The 20,429-nt window shown below is 48.0% G+C and overlaps 3 protein-coding genes across 3 annotated transcripts; 2 read left to right on the top strand and 1 right to left on the bottom strand.

Moving 5' to 3' along the window:
- Window positions 1–400: 400 nt before the first annotated feature.
- On the bottom strand, window positions 401–10,054 carry VPS13 (Vacuolar protein sorting-associated protein; the record flags this gene model as incomplete). The annotated part of the gene is made up of 2 exons (XM_031150565.1): window positions 401–3,587; window positions 3,621–10,054. The coding sequence occupies 2 exons, from the start codon at window positions 10,052–10,054 to the stop codon at window positions 401–403; spliced, it is 9,621 nt and encodes a 3,206-aa protein (XP_031005295.1).
- A 775-nt stretch (window positions 10,055–10,829) lies between these two features.
- On the top strand, window positions 10,830–12,012 carry LHYA1_G005620 (uncharacterized protein; the record flags this gene model as incomplete). Its single annotated transcript, XM_031150564.1, has 2 exons — window positions 10,830–11,423; window positions 11,470–12,012. The coding sequence occupies 2 exons, from the start codon at window positions 10,830–10,832 to the stop codon at window positions 12,010–12,012; spliced, it is 1,137 nt and encodes a 378-aa protein (XP_031005296.1).
- Window positions 12,013–18,100: 6,088 nt separating this feature from the next.
- On the top strand, window positions 18,101–20,354 carry LHYA1_G005619 (uncharacterized protein; the record flags this gene model as incomplete). Its single annotated transcript, XM_031150563.1, has 2 exons — window positions 18,101–20,255; window positions 20,338–20,354. 2 exons carry the CDS (start codon window positions 18,101–18,103, stop codon window positions 20,352–20,354), a joined length of 2,172 nt encoding a protein of 723 aa, XP_031005260.1.
- Between the last annotated feature and the right edge of the window lie 75 nt (window positions 20,355–20,429).

The following is a 20,429-nucleotide window of genomic DNA, read 5'->3' as shown; positions in this document are numbered from 1 at the left end:
TATAAAGGTGTACCAAGTCGAAATAATTCCAAAATTCCCAACCGGTTCGATTTCGCCACAACTGTTGCAAACTAAGTAGCCTCATTAATTCATCCTCGCAATGTCTTATCTTTTCCATGAAGATCCCGCCGCGAATAGGAAAGAAAACGACAAAGCATATTACTTTCGCAGAAGCATCGAGTATCAGTGTCGAAGGGATGTCGAATGGAGATTCTTTTCAAATCCTCTAAGGCTGGCCTTGGATATCTAAGACGATTATAGAGAGAACCTCACTCGACAACGACTGAACGAGCAAGTAGAAAGAAAATTCATGAGTTATGCTATGCCAGACAGGTCTATGTAATACTTCCCATCCTATCCCGTCCCGTTCCATCCCGTCCACCATCCGTCCGGATATGCTCTATTCCGTCGCCTTATACATTTTATTGAACTCCCCCACCGCAACCCCAATCTTCTTGTACAGAAAGTTCCGACTACTTTCCTCCCCTACCGGTATAAACGGTCCATTCGTACCGCCCCTCAGCGTCAAACTCAAGCCCGTCCTCTCCTTGCTAATTGTCTGTATGTCCTTAAGTGGGACATCCCACTCACTCGTCAACTTCTTGCTCTTGATAAGCATGATGCGGCTATACGTAAGCATAACGACTACGTCCTCGCGCGGGAGTTCCAGATGTGCAATGTACATCTCGTTGAAATATTTCCCGTTATCGAGTTGCTTGAGCCAGAACTGACCCAGTGCTTCGCGCTGCGAATAAGGGCGCACGATACCATCGGTGCCGATGAAGCGCGTGAGTCGGACGCGATCCAGGCCTTCGGCATCGAAGACGGTGGTGGTGTTACGGATGCCTTCGCTCACATTGGAGGCGAGGTCGAAAATGCCGATTGCGGGTTTAGTAGCGAAGCCAAGGACACCTTTCCCAACACCTTTGAAGAAGCCGGCCACCCCTTCTTGCTCGGCACCTTCGAGGGGTTTGCGGGCCAGTCCACCTACGCCGCTGGCGACGCTGCTGACGAATGAGTTTGCGCCGGCTGTGACGCCGTAGAGCGCATGCTTAGGACGGTTACGTGATCGCGTCATACGGCGACGGTCTTGGAATTGCTTGTCCATTGTGGCTTCTGATAAACCTTTGGCAATACTGCCAGTGAATTTGGAGAAACTGTCAGAAACACCAAAGACTGATTTCTTCACGAAACTAGTAGCACCCTTTGCGATACCAATCCCAAGCTGCTCGGGACTATCTGACATGATAAATCCCTGATACGGCTCGTAGAAGATATCTGCCACACCAGAGCTAAGATTGTTGAAGAGACCGACAGGGTTTCCAAGGAAATCTGCCGAGCCTAGAATCTTGTGTACTTGATATAATGCTTCTTGGGAGTAATGATTCGACACATTCTGCAACAAAACAGCAGCCGAAACCCGAGCGTTCTCCAGCATGAGGGCATTGAGACGAACAGGAGCATCATTGATATTGCCAATAGCCATTGTCAGGACATTCAAGAAGAACATCAATGGGTTTCTTGAAGATGTTTTGTCCTCAACATTGACACGATCTGTGCGGACAAATGACAGGTCCAACTGCATCGGCTGTATATTCAGCAGCTCGAAGTACATATCTTGACCAGCCTCTACTTGTGTTGGTTCTGGTATATCCAAGCTATCGTCACAGAGGACTCCTTCGTGGGTTTCGGACCAACTTGCGCCAGGGACCTTTGAAAATTCCAGGAGCGCGAAGACAAAGTCCTCGTCGATTTCCAAAGTCATTTGTTGTAATAAAACTGTAGCGTACTTGATATATAGCACTCCATAAGAGTCGTCCTTTACTCGAGTAACCTGAATGTGCACCGAGGGATGAGACTCGGTCTCTTTCGTATTCTTCGGCACCACACTGGGGTATAAGATCATTGGAAATATGCCGCCGTACAGTTGGTTGTCAATTTGCACCCATTTGATGCTAGCCGTGATCGTTTGAAATAGAGGCGACTCGGAATATTGAAACGATATATCGCGGAAAGTGACATACGCAAGCTCTCGCAGCTGGTGGTTGATTAGTGAGATTCCGAAGCCAGCAAGTTTAAGCTGTGCGCGGAACGTGACATTGGTATCTTGGTCTTTGACCTCGAAACCTGTAGCCACACTGGTAGTCGATGCGGACCGTGAATTCTGCTTGTACAAACTCTTAGAAGCTTTGTAGTTGGAGAGTATTAAAGTCTGAGTTGGACCATCCGCCGCGACATTCAAGTCGATGATCTTAGGTTCACGTGCTCCAGTCGCTGAGTGTGGTGCTGGGATCTTCATAGGAATCAAGTTACCAATCTCAGCCAACTTGATATGTCTCTCTTTGCCATTGGCATTGATTATCAGCTCCTTGTTCTTTGCTGCGGGATAATCCCAAGCGTAAGGCATGATGCTTCTTGGAGGCAAACGGTATCTAATTGGGCGCCAACCTGATTGATCTTCTGTATCCTCGTCATCAATGTTGGGGTTTGCCTGAAAGAACGTGAATTCCGTGTCGCTCTCGTTGCGCATAGAAAAGGGCCAGTTCTTGGTCTCTGCGCTCAGGTGCAAGAATATCGTTGCATTCTCCATCAGCACCTCCACTCTGATAAGCTTCTGCCGTTGGCCTGCTCTCGCCAATTTGATATGGGTCGTCCCAAGATCAGAGATGTTAAAGGGGGATGACCATTGATTATTCAGCCCTGGGAAACAAAGCGAAAGTTGCTTGATGGTTGACTTCTGTAGGAAATGCAACGGCTGCAATGCTTGAGGCTTCAACGTCACGAGATCAGATGATCCAGGTTCTCGGACATTGATCTCTTCATTCATCCGATTCTTGAGAACAAACCGAGGGGCTAGAGTAACAACTTTAGTCATCTTGTACTTACCCTCTCCTGCATCGACCGTGATTCCGACGTGAATTTCAGTGTTCTTGGTCGAAGATGGCAATACGACATCGACAGTACTTCCGACGGCGTCAAAACTTTGCGCTTTACTCCAATTCGATTCGCCGACCTTGAGGAGGGCACGATTGCGTTGATCGTCGGCTCCAAAAGCGAACATATAGGGCAATGCCTTTTTCTTGTCCGCGTCGGCCGAGTTTGTGTGGAAACCTTGACCGGCTGCAGTTTTTGCTTGTTGCAGAAGAGACTTGGCTTTGATATTGATCTCAAGCCCGGTTTTGTTGAGAATGACATATGGACTGTAGACAGTTACTCTGAAGGCGCCGCCGCTATCTGGAATTTTGTAGTAATGTAGCCGGAGATTCAACGCCAGCCCGTCCTTATCTTTGCAAACTAACATAGACTCCTTCCGGAAATCTTCTTGGTTATTTGAATTGATGATGGCAAATTCACTAGCCTTGAAGACTGTATCTTGCATGTCAATACTCATCAAAAGCAGATGCGAGAGCTCGACAACATGGACGGGACTGAGACCCCCTTTCCGGAGAAAGTTTGTCCAGTCCTTTTTGGTGTTTTTGTCGTAGATGCGATACTTGAAGTCGTACGGAAGAAGGTTTTCTAATTCGACAGGTGCAGAAAGGCGAATCCTCATGTAAGGATATATACTAATCATCGGTAAGCTTGAGCTATGATCTTGTTCTGCATTGATTAACACATACCTGGTGAGAGGGTTGCTCCGATCATAATTAGCGTGCATCTGGAAATAGAAAGGCGGCGTCTGCTTGTCCTGTTCGCCCTTGCACATCAAGGTTCTTGTCGGTCTTTTCAGAAGGTCTTTCCAAAACAAAGATTCTGATGACCAAGTGTAGCCAAACCCTTGATCTGGTCTGACTAGTAACGATTTCATGAAAGCTGCACCTACAGGAGCTGGACGGCTCTCCCCAGGGGCGATCTTTTCAATCTTCAGTAAGTGGCCTTCTTGTGCATCAAATACACCCATCTCGACCGGAATTTGAGTCTTGTTTTCGACCAAAAGTGGGGAGCGGAATGTAATGTACTTCACGTTGTCCGTCCCTAGTTCGACCTCCACCAAGAGTCGATGCAATATCTGCTCCTTGCGAGGGCGAAGGTTGTAAATAGCCTCCCCTTCGCGATTGACAGGTATCTTGTTGATACTATCAAATCCACTTCCTTCAAGTCTAATCCCAACAACTCCACTGTTGTTCTCAGGGGACAGATTCTCACGCATTTTCTCCCAGTCTTCAAATCGCCACGGTGCCTCTTCGCCATCTTCAAGTTTGGCCGCCATCTGATTATCCTGGCTAGAGACATCAGCCCAGACATTGATCTCAAACCCTGTATAGTTTCGGATTCGATAAGGTGCTTCTTGTCCTCGTGGCTTAGATAGTACATCCTCTTCTTGCGTCAGGAACTGTGCCGACTTAGAGGCAAGAGCAATCGAAGCAGATGTGACCGTCAACTCCAGCATCTTTGGGGATGTAAAATCGACAGTCAGGCATTCTGGATTTGTCTGCTTAGAGATTTGCATGCCCAGTTGCCAAGGCTCGACAAGAGGTTCCCAAGCTGATTTCGAGAAGTTGTAGATATTGATGAACATATCAATGCTCGTGTCTGCCTTCAACGTGCTCGTCCAATCAGTGGCGGTAGTCGTGAAACTCTTGACGCTCATGTCCAGAATTGGTAACTCGTGAAGATCACCAATCAAAATGAGCCTCATACCATCCAGAGTGGCAGTAAGCTCCTCGTGCTTTCGTACCACTTGCTTTCCGGCAGCTTGGTTACCCGAATGAGGTGCAGCCATAACAGACTTGCTCTTTTTCACCGTAGTTCCGGCCTTGCCGCTTGCTGTACGACGCTTGAGACTGCCAGTGTTACTCTTAAGCTGTTTAGCCTTGACATCGGAAGCGGATGCTTTCTTCTTATCACCGTCATCGCCAGATCCAGTCAGCTCTGACGCCTTACTGACAATTTGAATTGCAAGCAGAATATCGCGTAGAGACAAGCGTAGTACTAATGGCTCAATATCAAGGTGAATGCTACTTGCATCGGGTTTTGTTTCCATGGACATTTGCATGGAAAAGTCGTCAAGTACTCTCAGGCGAGTATCTTCAAAGCGATCCATTCTGCAGAGGAACATACCCATTTGCATGACCTGTAAAGTCAGGGCGTGCTGCTGTGCAATCAAGATCTGCTTTGTTCCGAGGACAATGGCCTCGGAACTAGAGCTCAGTGGATTGGCAATGAGAATGACCTGTGCGTTAACGACATTGACCCTAAACGCAATGCTCATTGATGACTCTCCTGGCTGAGCTGAAGTTTCAGTAGGACTGGCGATGGTATTGGCTCTGGTCGAGAGAGGCGGTCTCAGCGAGTCAGTCTCAGATTCAACCGGAGACCCGATTGTGCTTTCATCTTCCTCCGGTATCACTGATTCCTCGACGGCAAACCCTTCAGTTACAAAGGCCTGAATGGCGAAGAGATAGTCCAGGGCAAAGATGATACGAGGGCTGTCGACGGCAACAATGGCAATTAAGTTGCGTTCCTTTCCACCAGAGATGGTCACGCTCGTCATAAACTGCTGGACATCCTTGTTCGAAGAAGTCATGATCTTTCGAAACTTGTTTGTTTCTTGGGTTCTGCTGTCTTGGATTGTGAAGGAATGAATCGAAAGCTCGGATTCCAAAGATCCATCAGTCATCATCCGTAGCTTCACTTTAGTATCATCCAGGGAGAACTTAGACAAACTAGACGCCTCAAGATTACCAACAGGCTCATCTTCCTTTGCTAAAATTAGCTCGAGGCCGATAGTGTTGACGTGAAAAGAGAAATCAAGGTTCGTCCAAGTCTTAGAGTCAACTCCAAGCTCTGGTCCCAAGTCCACAAGAGCGTTGTTACTATCACTAGGCTCGTCCTGCATAATAGTCCTGGCCTTTTGTACCGTTGATTTCGGGACATCGTCAACAGCGTCGTGCTCGTCCGCGTCTGGGTCTGCTGTAAAGGCCGCCGGGACGGACCTGGCAAGCTCCAGGAGGAACTTCAGTTGGGTCTGTGTGATGCGCAGATTGAAGTCCGTCATGCTTCCTTCAATCTCCATATCAGGTCTCTTAGCGTCTAGCGTATGCTCAGCATAGGTCATCTGGAATCCGAGATCCACCTTGTCGATAAGTTCAAGCTCTTCGGTCTTGTCGTCTGAGAAATGGAAGTCGGATGTGAGACGAATATTACGGATTCCAGCCGAGAGCTTCATTGCAATCTCAGAATCCTTTGAATCGTCCAATGGTACAAACTTGTTTTCGGCATAAATTTCTCCCAGGTAAGCAGTTATCAGGTCATGTTTCGATTGGCCTGCAACCATGACCCGTGGAAAGACGACGATAGGTGTCTTGATGTTAATATCGAACTTTATACGACTTGCATTTCCTTGGATCTGGGAGGCCTGATTCGCTGCCGCCTGTCTTGCGGCATTGAAAAGGGCTTGCATCTTGCCGAATTTGACTAGGAACTCAATGATCTTCCTGAAAGGTTCTTCTAAGAAGTTCAACTTGATGGAACCAGCGCGAAGATATATCGAAGAATCGTAGCCAGGATAGGCATTGCCACCTTCAGGGTCGAATGTCTCATAACGGAAATCTGCCAGATCGTCTCCCTGGATTGTAATGAGCTTTCGAAGGCTGGAATCAGTCGAGGCGCCTTGATTTATGTCGTCAAGCAGACTCAGGTCACCCAACTTAGCTCCGATTCGTAAGGTCTTCCCCATGACGAAAATGCCAACATCAGCAGCATTGAGAGAAAGTGTAGCTAGACGAAGTCCGTCGTTGTTGAGTATGAGACGAATACTTTTCAGATCAATTTTGATCCTAATTGAGCTTGCACTGGAGTCATTGTCCTTGACAACTTGCTGCTCCTCGTTCTCGATGTCCATTATTTCTTTGGGTGCAGGAGTGGCCCCGCTAGTTGCCGATTCATTGTTTGTAAACGTGACCAAGATGAAATCAAGGAGTGTGAGGAGAGTTTTTCTGGTCACGACCAAGTTAATGGTAGATAAATTGACGTCGATATTGATTTCCACGCCCTCATATTTGGACATAAATTCCGGTGAGCCTCTGTTGACCTTTATCAAGTTTACGTGGATCAGATCGTTTTGAGTCTCTGATTCAACGTCACCCGATGAGACGATCGATTTAAATTCGGCAGAGGGATTGTCAACGCAATCGTCAATGACCAGAGACTCCAAGGAGACGTCAATGATCAAATCGTAAGGACGAACGCAGAGGTCCAGGGCGAAATTATCAGCAACAAGTTCCACCAGCAGTTGATCTGGCTTCTTTCCTTCAGGATCACTCCTGAAAAGCGAGCCCTGCAAACGATCAACCTCGAATTTGAGTTCAAAATTGCGTTGTTGAATCTTGAGATCGTCATTGGGGCTACCTGTCGATGCATCCTCAAACTCGTGTTCGTCGTCGTCATCCGACTCATCCTGAATGACAATAGCTTCTTGGGTTGAGAACTTGAACGACGTAGATGCATCGCGCTGGTTAGTTTTGTCGAGTTTGTTGGAGATTGAGCTTTGCGCACGAGGCCGGGCCACCGCTTTTTCTTGGGCGGACGACTGGCTAGGCTCGTCTTCTTTGTCCAAATTTGGAATGGCAACCTCAATTAGTCGCATCAGACTTTTGTATTTCTTGTCTGATACCGAAGCATGGAGAATTGGTAGATGTCCTGAAATCCGAACCTTTGTGAGGTTTGGTGCCTTCGGAATGATTGAAGTTTCGACTGTGAAATCAATGTTGATCTTCTCGACAATATGCATCGACTTGGTGTCGTCCCTCTTCTCGAGTTGTGACTTGGTATCCTCAATTGAGGGACCAATTAGGACTTGGGTGGAGGAAAGCTTGACCAAAAACTTGTCGTACATCAATGACTCGAGGCGCTTGAAGTCCTCATCAGTATAGGATTGTCTCTGCTTTGCCTGAACTTCTTTCATGGTATCCTGATCGACGAGTTGGCTGTTGACACTGATATGACCAGCGTCTAAAATCAGACATGTCGTCGATTTCGAAGTTATGCTTTCAGGAACAATGATCAGAGGAGCTTGGAGATCCAGCTTGGCATTGAGAGTCTTGTGCTCTTCCAGAGCGAACTCGAGCCCGGCTCTAGTTTGTTGGCGTAAGCCTTCTACGGTCGCACCAGCCGTTTCCATGAGTGCCCCAATGGACTCCATGTGTCTCTCGGGAGGTTTGAAAAATTGTATTATGCCAACGAGGAACTGTGGATTCCATATGATCTCGAGAGGCTTCAGCTTGCCGGTAAGAGCTAGATCGCTGGCGCCATCCAGGGGGTTTTTCTCAAATTGGAATTGGAAGAAAGGATCAACAACGTTCTCTTCCTCGTCATCTTGCCCGTCTGTCAAGGCTTTCTGTGTTGGCGTATCTGGCGCATCTTTCACGCGCACAATCTGAGGAAATAGACTGTTCGGTGTCGTACCGTCATTGACTCTCAAGCCATTGAGGCTGATATCGGCCAGGAAAGATTCTGGTCGTTGAAGAAACTTTGCACGGAATCCATCAAAATAGAGACTAAGAACTTCGACGACGTTATCATGGGGATCGCGTTTGAGTGTAAAACTGCCGGTGTTCAGAGATGCATCGACTTGCATTTTGACGGTGTCTTTCGGTAAATCAACACTTTCGGCAAGTGCATTCTTTTCGTCCCAGTCAATAGCATCATACAGCTCTTGGCGTTGCTCCTCAGTCATTGTAGTCTCTGGATCAGCCTCCTCCTCCTCCTTGGGCTTAGATCCCCACGCCCAAGCGACCCAGCCTTGATTTTGTTTAGCTGTCTCAGTCTTCTTGATGCCAACATTCTCCTTTTTCAGCTGGTTCCTAGCCAGTGATCTCCAGAAGCGCATGTCCTCGTAATCAAGCTTCCACTCTAGCTTATCTAGTTCGCTGACTTCATCTGGTGTCATCTGGTCTGCTTGCTTCTTTTTCTTCTTGAAAAGTTCAATATAGCGAATTCTATTGTCCCTCCTTTCTTTAAAGAATTCCCATGACCATCTCCGATTTCGGTCATGGATCTTACTCAAAATTGCATTGCCAGCGAATTTTAGCCATGCTTTCGGATCCTCCTTGGGCGATACACCTTTTGGCTGTAACTTTTTGTACTCTTGGTGGCGAATGAAATAGTGGAATAAGTCTACCATCATGAGTGCGTCTCGGTATTGATCATCATCAAGAACAAGTCCAATCTCGTCGAAAATCAAGCCAGCCTTTATATGTGGTCTATCCAACTTCCCGGATTTATCGATGGCGATCTTTGCCTGCCCACTGACAGGCTTCAAAATAAATTGGTGGTTCCCGGTTTCTGGGTCTTCGGCTCGCACAATCATCTCCTTGAATTTTGATAGCATTTCCTCATGTGAAGCAACAGATGCTCCGGCAACCTCTGCCTCTCTCCCAGTCCCTAATAGCGAGGTATCCGTATTCCAATAAACAGCAAGTGCACCTAAAGTGCCAAGCTTGTGTGTAGGTCCAGCCGTGTCTTGTATGTACGTAGGCTTCCATTCTCCATCTGTGCTCACTGCACTGAATTCTTCGAGAGTTAAACCAAGGGCAAAGGGATGGCCAGGAGCCGAAATCGAGTCTTCGTAGCGGACGTGGATATTCTTGACTTTGATCTGGAGATTGTCGACAATTTTGGTGACCAAGCTGTCCGTGAAGCTTTGACTTTTCTGCTGTTCCTCCTGGCTCATGCCTTCTTGGTTGCGGTCCTTCAACATCTCAGCACTGTCCAGCTTCTCAATCTTGACTGCCTGTCTCCGTCGCTCCTCTTCCTCTTCGTCATATTCCGCATCCTCCTTCGGGGCAGCAAGGAGGAAGACATTCTCAATCTCAACCTGCACAGGCTGTCCTCGCAGATTCGACCACGGGATTTTCAGTGTGAGTTGACCCAGATGTCCTTCCACTACATTTATAGGCAGCTTCAGTTGGTCGAGAGCTTCTCGCCGTAGCTCTAGATCTCGTAGCGTCACATCGCCTCCCCATATTCCCACTTTCAGTTGTCCAGGATCGAAGTTGCGGATGTACATGCCCAAGAAGCGGTTAAGCAACGAGGAAACAAGACCTTCCAACATCTTGGCTAGTGGGCGCCTTCACCCTGGCAGGGTATCTCGCGATCAAGGTTTTCGAGAAGGCGTCGTCAACAGCATCGAGGAGTACGGGTCGCGCTCTATCGCGGGGGCAAAACGTGTTCTCGTTCAGGTCATCAGATCATTACTTTCGTACAGTTGTTCGGCACTCGTGGAAGCAGCGAGTTAGGAGTCGTGTCGTGGCAAACGAGACGAGGAAGGAGGAAGGAAGGGGTGCTTGCTGTAGGTGGATCAAAGTTCCCCCGCCAGCTGAGGCGCAGTTGAAGTTGGCAAGGACGATCCTCGAAGTCTTCACTTTGCAGGCAATAAGTTTTGGTTGAAGATCTCAAAGATGCATATGTGTACCTATCTGCCTATGTATTCTTCCAAGCAAGTATGTACGATCTCTCATACGAAGTATCTGCCTACAGCCTTGTAACCAACCCAGCCAACAAATAGGTGGGTTGTGCCAGCTCCACAACATTTACTAGGCTCGGTTGGGCACAGGCGGCTGTGACGTAGTTGTGCTATTAGCTGAGCTTGCTATTTTGGAATGGGAAGGGGAAACTGAAGTCCTTCCTTTTTCCTCACTTCACCATTGTGAATAACCTGGTTCACTGCCTCCAAGCTGTTATTCCAGTTGAGTTTGTGCATTCCAACGTCACCAATTGGCTCTTATAGGTCCAGATTTGAGATACAGTAGTACAACAACAACCCCTCGGATTGCGGGGAAGCTTGAGCGCTCTACTTGTTATCTCAGCTGCGATCAATCAACAACACAATGCTCCGCACAACAGCCACGCGATCACTCGTAAAGAACTTCGCAAAGGTCCCAACGTCGAGATCAAGCTACTCTGCAGCTTCCGCCACTTTTCGAAATGCTGCTCCTCGACGCCAATTGAGCAATAAACGGCCCCAGGTCCTCGCTTCTTTGCCCCGTTCCAACACAGGCGCAGCTCTGTTTGCAACCAACAAAGCAGGACCACCCTACGACAAGATCGATACGAAATCAGAGAAAAAAGTAGCAGAATCGAAGCTTGAACCACATCCTGAGGCTGTCTCGACCGCATCTTCAGCTATTCCCGTTTTCGATCGCGGTCACAAAAAGGAGGATGACGCCGACATGATGGCTGGCATAAAGTCAGATGTGAAGACTATAAAAGAAACATTCTCCCTAAATGAAGTCCCTAGAGAGTCTTTGTATATCGGCGCTGCTGGTGTTATACCATATGCTGCCACCTCCCTCTCAACCGTGTATCTGGCTTGGGATATTAATCACGCCCATGCCAATGGTACGGGAGTTCTCTTCTCTCCAGAGACGGCTCATCAACTGCTTGAGTTGATTACTCCAATTCAAATTGGATATGGCGCAGTGGTAAGTACCCTTATGGCCCATTACAAGCATGTCTAATACTCATCAGATTATCTCTTTCCTCGGAGCCATCCACTGGGGCTTGGAGTATGCGGGATATGGTGGATACCACAGTTATCGTCGATACATGTATGGAGTTATTGCACCAGCAGTTGCTTGGCCTACAATATTCATGCCGGTAGAATACGCCCTCATTACACAATTTCTGGCTTTCAACTTCTTGTACTTCGCAGACGCGCGTGCTACAGTGAAAGGATGGTTCCCGGCCTGGTACTCGACCTACCGATTTGTGCTGACGTTCTTCGTTGGTGCTTCCATCGTGGCAACCTTGGTTGGCAGAGGACAGATTGTGAGGGCGGATCACTCTCTCAAGAGCCCCGTGGACTATATTAAGGGTGACAGGGATGCTCAATGGGAGGCCCTTGAGCGTGAGGAGAAGGAGAGACGTTTAGCACTAGAGAAGGAATCCGAAGAAGAAGATGCAGAGGCAGAGGAAGGAGGTGAGGAAGAGGGTAAAGATGAGGGTAAAGACGAGGAGAGTAAGGAGAGTAAGGAGAGTAAGGGGGGTGATAATGACAAGGAGGCAAAATAAGTTCGTCTTGAGATGGCATGTTTCTCGACTAGCTTTTGCGTCGCGTGTATCCTTATGTAATTCCCAGAAGTCTTTTATACGATTGTCATAGCTCAAAGCCTCTGTTCTGCAGAAAGATTTGTCCAGCTGCAGAATTGCCCAGTTTATATCATTCGATAGTTATCGTAATGGGTTGAAGTTTGGTGGAGGTCCAAGTATCATACCAAAAAGTCGGGCCTTCAAATTGCAGCAGCTGTTTAAAACGGAACGACGAAGTAGGCCTCGCTAAAACCGGACGATTATATACGGAGGTATATACATTATCCACCGTGTGGCGGAAGCAACTTTCAGCTCCATGTCGAACCGAATCTCACAATTTCACCCGGTGCATTTTACAAAACCCTTCTCTGTGCAACTGTACAGATGCAAATGCTAGGCCAACGGGTCCTGCAACACAACCTACGTCTTCACATTCCCAACTGACGATTCGATTTCGGTTTTCGCTTCCAGCGTATCTCTCCTCCAACTAGGTACCTACCCAGACCCGAATCCGTAGAATCCCTCGTCGTCGTCTTGGACGCAAGCCTCGACTAAAATCGAATTCGGCCCCGAAGACTTCATAAAGCGTGGCTTGAAACCGCGAATTCGGCAGCGATGGCTGGTGGTTGATCGCTTTGGCTTGAAAGAGGGGGAGGATATGTACCATCGTCCCCGGCGACGTATCACACCGGCAATCGAGGGCTTCTTGGCTTCGATATAGAAAGAGAGGGCATACAAACAATTCCTCCTTTCTTCGCTGTTCGGTCCATTTCTGCTGGGCTTACGCTCAGATATATAGAACTAGAGGCTAGGTCGAGTCCTAAAGGATGCATCGCTGCGACGAAGGCCTAAGAGGATTTCTTCGCTTTACCTCTGCGTAGTATTTGATGGACGCCAGCATCCTCTCGCCCATCGATACTGCTTCGGACACGGCTTATCAACGAAGAGAGAACAGTATGTTCCTGCGGTAAAATACATTCAACTGATAGTCTTTAAGGGATCGCTTCTCTATGTAGAGGATGGGCTGAACGGCAGAGCGGGCTGAAGTTGCGTTGCTGAAGGTGCGCGAGGCAGATTCGAGCCGTTCATTCTTATCTCCTCATTTCGATATATTGTATGGAATGAAAGAAACTGTCTAGAGAGCACATGGTACGCTCCTTATCTATGAAACAAGAGGCATAGAAGAGATGGTGCGCGTGTACATCTCATCTGATCGAAAAGCAAAAACACCATCTTCGGCACACCTTCCAAGATCTACCCCTCCATCCGACATCGCATGCAAACAAGCACTCAGCTAACCTCTCAAAAGCATTCCCTGCTGCAAATCGCACACCGACACCCCCTCGCCCACTGCTCACTTGTCCCCTTACCCAAAGCGGTCCGTCGATCACTAAATAAAGTTCTCCGGCATGATAATAACCTGCTGACACACCCCGCATCTCATACGATTTCTCCTCTACAAGGCAGTCCTAAGCCCGGCACATCTAATTTATTTGCGCGGGTCAAGCGGTACTTTTCGTCATCTCTAATTCCTCGCACACACAAGTTTTTTGCCTTTTTTTGTTTTACCAAAGCCAGGTCATTTGTATATTTTCGTTATCTCCAGCCTCTCGCACGGAATCAGAACCGGGTCATCTCTCACTTCTGACTGTAAAAACTGTATCCGCAAGTAAGAAAGTATAATTAGTTTTCACCTGGTCTATTTGAATAGCTGATCATGAGTAAGACGCTTTGCTTGAATGCGACATAGTCGGGCGCTGGTGCTGACTGACTTGCCATGCATGCGATGCGATGCGATGCTCATCCCGGGAACATCGGCGGCAACTTGGACGACAGACGTGCAATCACACCAGCACCAGCAGCGCTGTTGGTTGATTGACGTTGTACTTTTTTAGTTTAAAGTGCTACGTTTCCCTTTTCATGACTCAGTTCCTTGCTTGTTTCTTGCAAACGTCCATTGAAGAGTTTTCTTTGTGCTGATATATACTGGTGGTGAGCGCACATACTTGTATTGTTTCAAAGGTTTTGAAGAGCCATATCAATATCTGCAGTGCTTACTACTACTACCTACCTATTGTACTGTACGAGAATATCTTTACCTGTACTTCAAGTACCGAAGTACATATCCATCACGTGCCCACCCCCCGTTCTACAAACATCGGGTCGCAACCAGCATAATGCTATATCTCCATCCGTTCCGCTCCACCTCCACCTCCTCGTCTCTCTCCTCCCGACGCTCTCGCTCTCTCTCTTTCTCCCGCTCCCGTTCCTGTTCTCGCTCTCCCTCGCCCTCACCATCCATGGCCATATTCCCCTCTACGAAGAAGTCCCTAGTCACAGAAACCGACGCCGAGTGCTGGGAACGCATGCTGCTGTTACAACAAGAATACCACTGCTATAATTCGGCCAGGTTGGAGGCTGCGGTTGAGGCGTTGGAGATGGGCGTTGCCTTTGAAGAGGTCCCTATTCGTAAGTTTGTTCTGTGTCTTTGATTGATATGTACGGAGGCTGATGATTTGAATAGCTTCGAGGTTATGTTTGGATTTGTTGAATGAGGGATTGAGGGATTGGATTAAGGCTTGTAGTGAGGGCTTAGTCTATTTATAGGCTTTCCGAGGGGTTCTGGAATTCTTGTTTGCGTTTTTGGCGGGGCGTTGGGGGGTGCTTCTTGGTGATGGAAGAACTTGGATGGAAGTAATTTCTTTGATATCCGGCAACGGATTTGTTGCGCCATTTGGCAAGCGCAGTGGAGATTGATTAACATTACCTATTCTCTTGTTGAGAGAGAGACTCCAAATAGTCTCCAAGTCTTTTAGCGTGGCGTCTGGGGGAGAATACGCACTTTAATACCCGCCATTCCCATAGGTCTTTATCCTATTTTATTTCCAAGACATCAATCTCTCTCAGCCTCGCCTTCCAAACCGCGACGTGCAACAGAAAACGCCTCTCTCGCACCAAAACAGTAACCAGGCCAGGATGCGACTTGCAACAAAACATCATCTCAAAATTACGAAATGCGACAAAATCTGGTTGCCAAGACATTAATTGCCCAATGCGGCAAGTCCATCACAAGTGACCAACCAACTGCTTTTAAACCCGAGGTTAGGGGAACTACGGAGAGAACTAACCCTTATCGCTTGAGAGATATAGGTTGTGATGAAATGGTTGATGAAGTCTTATCTGAATATCAAATAATGGGAAATATTTCAATAGGTGTGATATGCACGAATAGTCTTCTTTAAATAAACGTCACGGAAAGTTTTGCGGGAGTACGGAGGGATGGGACCAAGCGCAGATTTGGAGGCTATCTTTATCTGTGGCTGATCAATACTCCGTCCGTAGTTGTCCGAATTATGTCTTTGATTTATCTGCCCCGCAATGGCTTTATACAGAATAACCTAAGTGAAAACAAACCTGCTTTTGGGAATTGCGAAGTGCAGCAAGAGTATACATTAGGAAAGTGACACATGTGATTATTTATTTTCAAGGATAGGGTGGTAGAGGACACCTCGAAAGGAGTTTTTGCTGCATTTCGCACTGCTGGCGGGAGATCTACAGTTCTGCTTTTTGTCTTCGGCAAAGGCCCAATGGCTGAGGGGTTTACCTGTTCGCCAATGTACGGAGGAAGGGGTAAACGTTGACTTCAAGTTTGAGATTGAGGCTCAGGTAACACGAGCACGGGTTTGAGGAATGTTCGTCTATCTATCGATTGGTTCATCGCAGATTGTACTTTCGGGCCGGGGTGGATTGACAGAGACGGCCTTTGGGAGTAGCACTGCTTTGAAGAGTTCCTTAAAGCATAATACGTCGTCTATCATGAAGCGTACTTTAGCAATCTAACTCACTAAGCTAACTATAGAGGCAACTAAGGACAAAAGAAGATGGTGATGTTGCTAGAAGGCACAGAAAACGGCTAGAGATAAAGCATATCTAGGCAGGGAACTTCCAAGATAAATATCACATGCTGTTTGAGAGGAATCGTAATGGTGACAGCAGGAGAAAGAGTAAATCTATTTCCGGCATTTGAAAGATATCGACGGGGTTTATGAATTGCAAAGCTCTCTTCACTAGACGACTTCTTTGAGATACCAAATAATCAGAAAAGTAGGACAACATGATTTCATGTTGGAGACTCGAGCAACATTTCTGGCCAATCGGAACACGTGATTTTCCCAAGCAAGTATCCCTGCCGTTCCTGCTTTCTTCCTTCTATTTTGAGCGTTCTTCTTGATCTCGACATCTACTCCGTTCCAGAGCTTGTGGTTTCCCTCCTCTTTCGTATCTCATCCAATTGAACTATCCTGGAATAGTGCGTGTCAATGTTCTTCCTTCCATGCCTGGTGGCATCTTGAACGGCAGCCGCGGCGCGTTGCAGAGTCTTCATTATTGTCTCCATGATCAAGTCAGGCCTCTAATCCTGATCCAAAAGAAGCCGTATGCATACACACAGACCAACCGTTTTCGGGTCCATCCTTTCAACACCTCTTGGCAGCGGGTCGATGCATGGCAGCCATGTGCTTGATTAAGAAGCTAGCCATGTAATATCCAGGGGTCCCGACGACGGTCGATCTTGGGCATCATCTTCATATGACCTTGGGCTCATCAGTTGATCCGAGGCTGGGATCTGGGAGAGTGCTTGTTTGAAAGTCCAGCTTGATCGGTTTGCAGTGTCTTTCTGGTACAACACACTTGGTACTCCCATTGGGACCCCTAACATGCGTCATGTCACCAAATGAGGAGAAAAGCTACGAGTTTACAAGACGCAATGTAAGATTTTAGTATCACAGAGCTAGCGGGGGTGGCTCCAACAGTTGTACAATACGCCTTGCTGATCCGAGCACTTTCAATTCCGGACGAACCATATCAGTGGGCTGCCATTTCGTTTCGGTCTCCTGTGAAGCCTCAGCTATTCCTTTTGGCATTGTGCATTGCAAGAGCCGGCTCGTGGCCTACCATATCCTAAATCAGAATTGAAAGATACGATAGTTCATAGACAGAGCGTCATTGTTCCCTAATTGGGTACCACCAGGCTATTGGGTGACTGGCGGAAGAATAGACTATTCTGACAGCTGTGCAGGAAGATCTACAACGAAACAGCCGCAACTTTTCAAAGGCACAATATATTAAATGATACTGTACTCCTATCCGGAAGATGATAGCGGCAGAAATGCTCCGTGGCGAAGCTGATAAAGGCTCGGCCCGACGAATAGCTTGTTTTCTTGTGAGCAAAACGGTGTTTTTTGTTCAATGACCTGTACATGCTTGCTGGCAGGCGATGAGTTAGACTCAACTCAGTCATGGCGTCTGGTACACCAGAGTTCCCAGACAAGCAATTTTGATAAGGATGAGAAAGGCGCGAGATACAAGTGAAGTAAGTTGTCACACACTAAAATCCGAAAATATCAAATGCCAATAATACCATACCATACCATACGATCCATACTGCATGCAAAGTCAAGAAGTACGAGTACGGAATAGTTGTATGTAGATATGTACGAGTAGCTACTTGTAAGTAATATTGGGTACCCCACTCCACCCTACCAGGGCTGGCTGCCTTGCCCCTCTGATAACCATCCCATCCTACCCACCATCCCGCGTCGTGGGTTTTACTGTGATTGATGTCCTGATTGCAAGGATGCCGATAAAGCAAGCTTTTCTTTTTGGACCGTCTGAACTTGTGCTGACGCCTACTGGGTTAATTGGATTGCCCCAAGAGGCCAAGCTTTGCCCCAGATACACCATGCATTTCGCCTGTACGGAGCATTATCCGTACTCATTCATTTCTTGTAAACCTTATCGACTCCTCTAGACTTGACCTTGTCCCAGTCAACAAAAGGCCTCACGATCCCCTTTCGCTCACGCTTGGGTGGGAAAGCATCCGACAGGAAAGTGTTTGGTTGGTGATCTCTCATCTCATCTCATCCTATCCCACGCCACGCCACGCCCTTATCTTTTATCTTTGAGCGCAACCCACCAATCAGGACTCGCACTACTGAGTACGACTACGAAGTATAGTAACTTTGGACGTGAACGTGAACAGAACGTGGGAATTGGATGATCGACGGTGGAGATGGATTATCGACGGAACTCACAGGTTCTAAATAAGCAACAGCAGGCTACTGTTAATCCCCATATATACTCCAGCTTCGCAGGCACCGCGCCTCCACGCATTACAAATGGCATTGTGCTCGAAACGCCGACCATGTGGTGGGATGAGGAACGCATCGAAGCGACAGTCACTCGCCAATTTGTCTTGTCGAACCTACGACCCGACGAACAGCTACGATTAAATCAACCGCTAGGTTTCGGCGATGGCTTGACAGACGATACTTACATAGAATGGATCGAGGAGAAGGCCAAACGCATCTTTCTAGTCTTGGTCGACCTTGGAGTTCCGGACCAGATATTCGGCATTATCGATGATTCTTGGGACGACGATGATTTGCCTGTGCCGCTGGATCAGATTGAACGTCTTCGCCTGACCAAAACCAAAGATGAAAAGCTCGAGAGAAAGTTCTTTCAGCGACAGTTCACTTATCTTTTGAGGAATATTCAGAGAGGCGAGCTAGTGGTCTACGATGATGATGAAGTTGTGCCCCTGGAGTTGGCTGAAAAACGGCCGGTCGGGCAGATAGCAGGACTCACTCAGAGCAACTTTGACAAGGTGCACCTCCCTGGAAGATCGGATGATTTATTCCTACGTCGCAAAATCCCTCTTGGTACCACAGCAGGTCGTATGCCGAAGGAAGAGTTTCTCTCTGGCGTCGAAGCTATGAAAGTCATTGAGCATGACCATCTCACGTGTCTTTGGGGTTCCTATATCCATCACGACTCTGGCTACCTCCTCCTCACGCCTGCTAACGATAGCACCTTGAAGTCCTTCTTCAATGTGACGCCTCAGTCCATCAAGATATTAGCAAAGCAAGACCGCCGGCTCCTACTTTTGAACTGGATCCATTGTCTCGCCGATGGGCTTGCTTTCCTGCATAGCGCAGGCCTATCCCACAGCAATATCAGACCCTCGAATATTATGCTGAATGACGAGAATCACATTTTCCTGGGAGATTGTTCAATATTTCCAACCTTGAATCTCATTGGCGAAAAAAGGGGATTCGATAAAGAGTCCTACGATTATTCCGCTCCTGAGCAAGCTGCACGTCCCCAAGCCCCAGCTCCTGTCATCTTTCCAAACGTCCGCTCAACCGTCAGAGCATCAACTATCAAAAGAACCTCTGGATCCAGCAATAGTAGTTCCGCCCACTCGGCCGGCTCCAACGGAAGAAATCCTACTTTGCCTTCAATACTTACAACCAACGATACTTCATCAATCCATACTTCATCCACCGGCTCCAATTCGGCAACTTCTCCCATCTCCCCCACCAACAAAACAGACAAGCATTCAGGGGGACCTATGAAGTACGACCCCCAGAAATCCGACGTCTTCTGTCTAGGCACCATCTTCCTCGAAATCCTCACCTTCCTCCTCAAACGCGCCCAACGCAACTTCGCCTCGCACCGCTCCGCCAAAAACAAAACCCCAGGACGCGGCGGCGGCCTCCCCGACGCATCCTTCCACAAGAACCTCGGGCAGGTGGAAAGCTGGATCGCGACTCTCAAGAAAGATGCCTCGAAGAAAGAAGACCGCATCTTTCGCGGCATAACCCCAACCCTCGAACTCATCGGGACAATGATCTCCCCCGTCCCCGAAGACCGCCCCACGGCACAGCAGGTGCAAGAACGGCTCAACATCATCCTATGCGTGAAATGCGGGCTGGGCCTGCCTCCCCCTGGCTCAAAGGAGAAATCAAAGGGCCGCATCCACTGCGAGTCCCGCAACCTAGATCCGCACCGCGAGTCGAATTTCGATTTCGACGAGATGCGCCTGGCGTCGCAACGCGCCGCCGCTGCGGCCTGCGCTTCCGTCGCGCCGATCAGCAAGCTCAGCGGTGTCAACGAGGACGATATACAGGTCATCTACGGCATGACTATGGATACAGTCGCGACGAGCCCACTTGCAACTTCACCTCCCCCACCACCACCATTATCACCGCAGTTGGTAAAAAGGGAAAAGTCCAATAACAGCGATAGCATAAGCATTACCACGAAAACGAGCCGCAGTAGCGAGGGGAAGAGCATGAGCCGCATGGGCAGCGTGAGTGGGAGTGGGGGTGGTGATCGGAAGGCGAAGAGCAAGGCGAAAGCGTGGCAGGCGCCTGTTTACGCTGGTATGTTCAACCCTTCCTTACCTACCCCTTTTCTAGCCGAATACGGGATTCAGAACATACTAACGTAATATCATGTGCGTAGAAATTAGCTTCGGATGAATAATCATAGTGTTTCGAATCCTATGCGATGGTGTGTGTTACGATTAGCCTTTGTTTGAGGGGGGATTGGATCTG

Source organism: Lachnellula hyalina (assembly GCF_007821495.1).
Source record: "Lachnellula hyalina strain CBS 185.66 chromosome Unknown contig00068, whole genome shotgun sequence".
Taxonomy (NCBI): Eukaryota; Fungi; Ascomycota; class Leotiomycetes; order Helotiales; family Lachnaceae; genus Lachnellula; species Lachnellula hyalina.
Note: the sequence above shows the minus strand (reverse complement) of the source record. Positions and strands in the feature narration are given on the sequence as shown.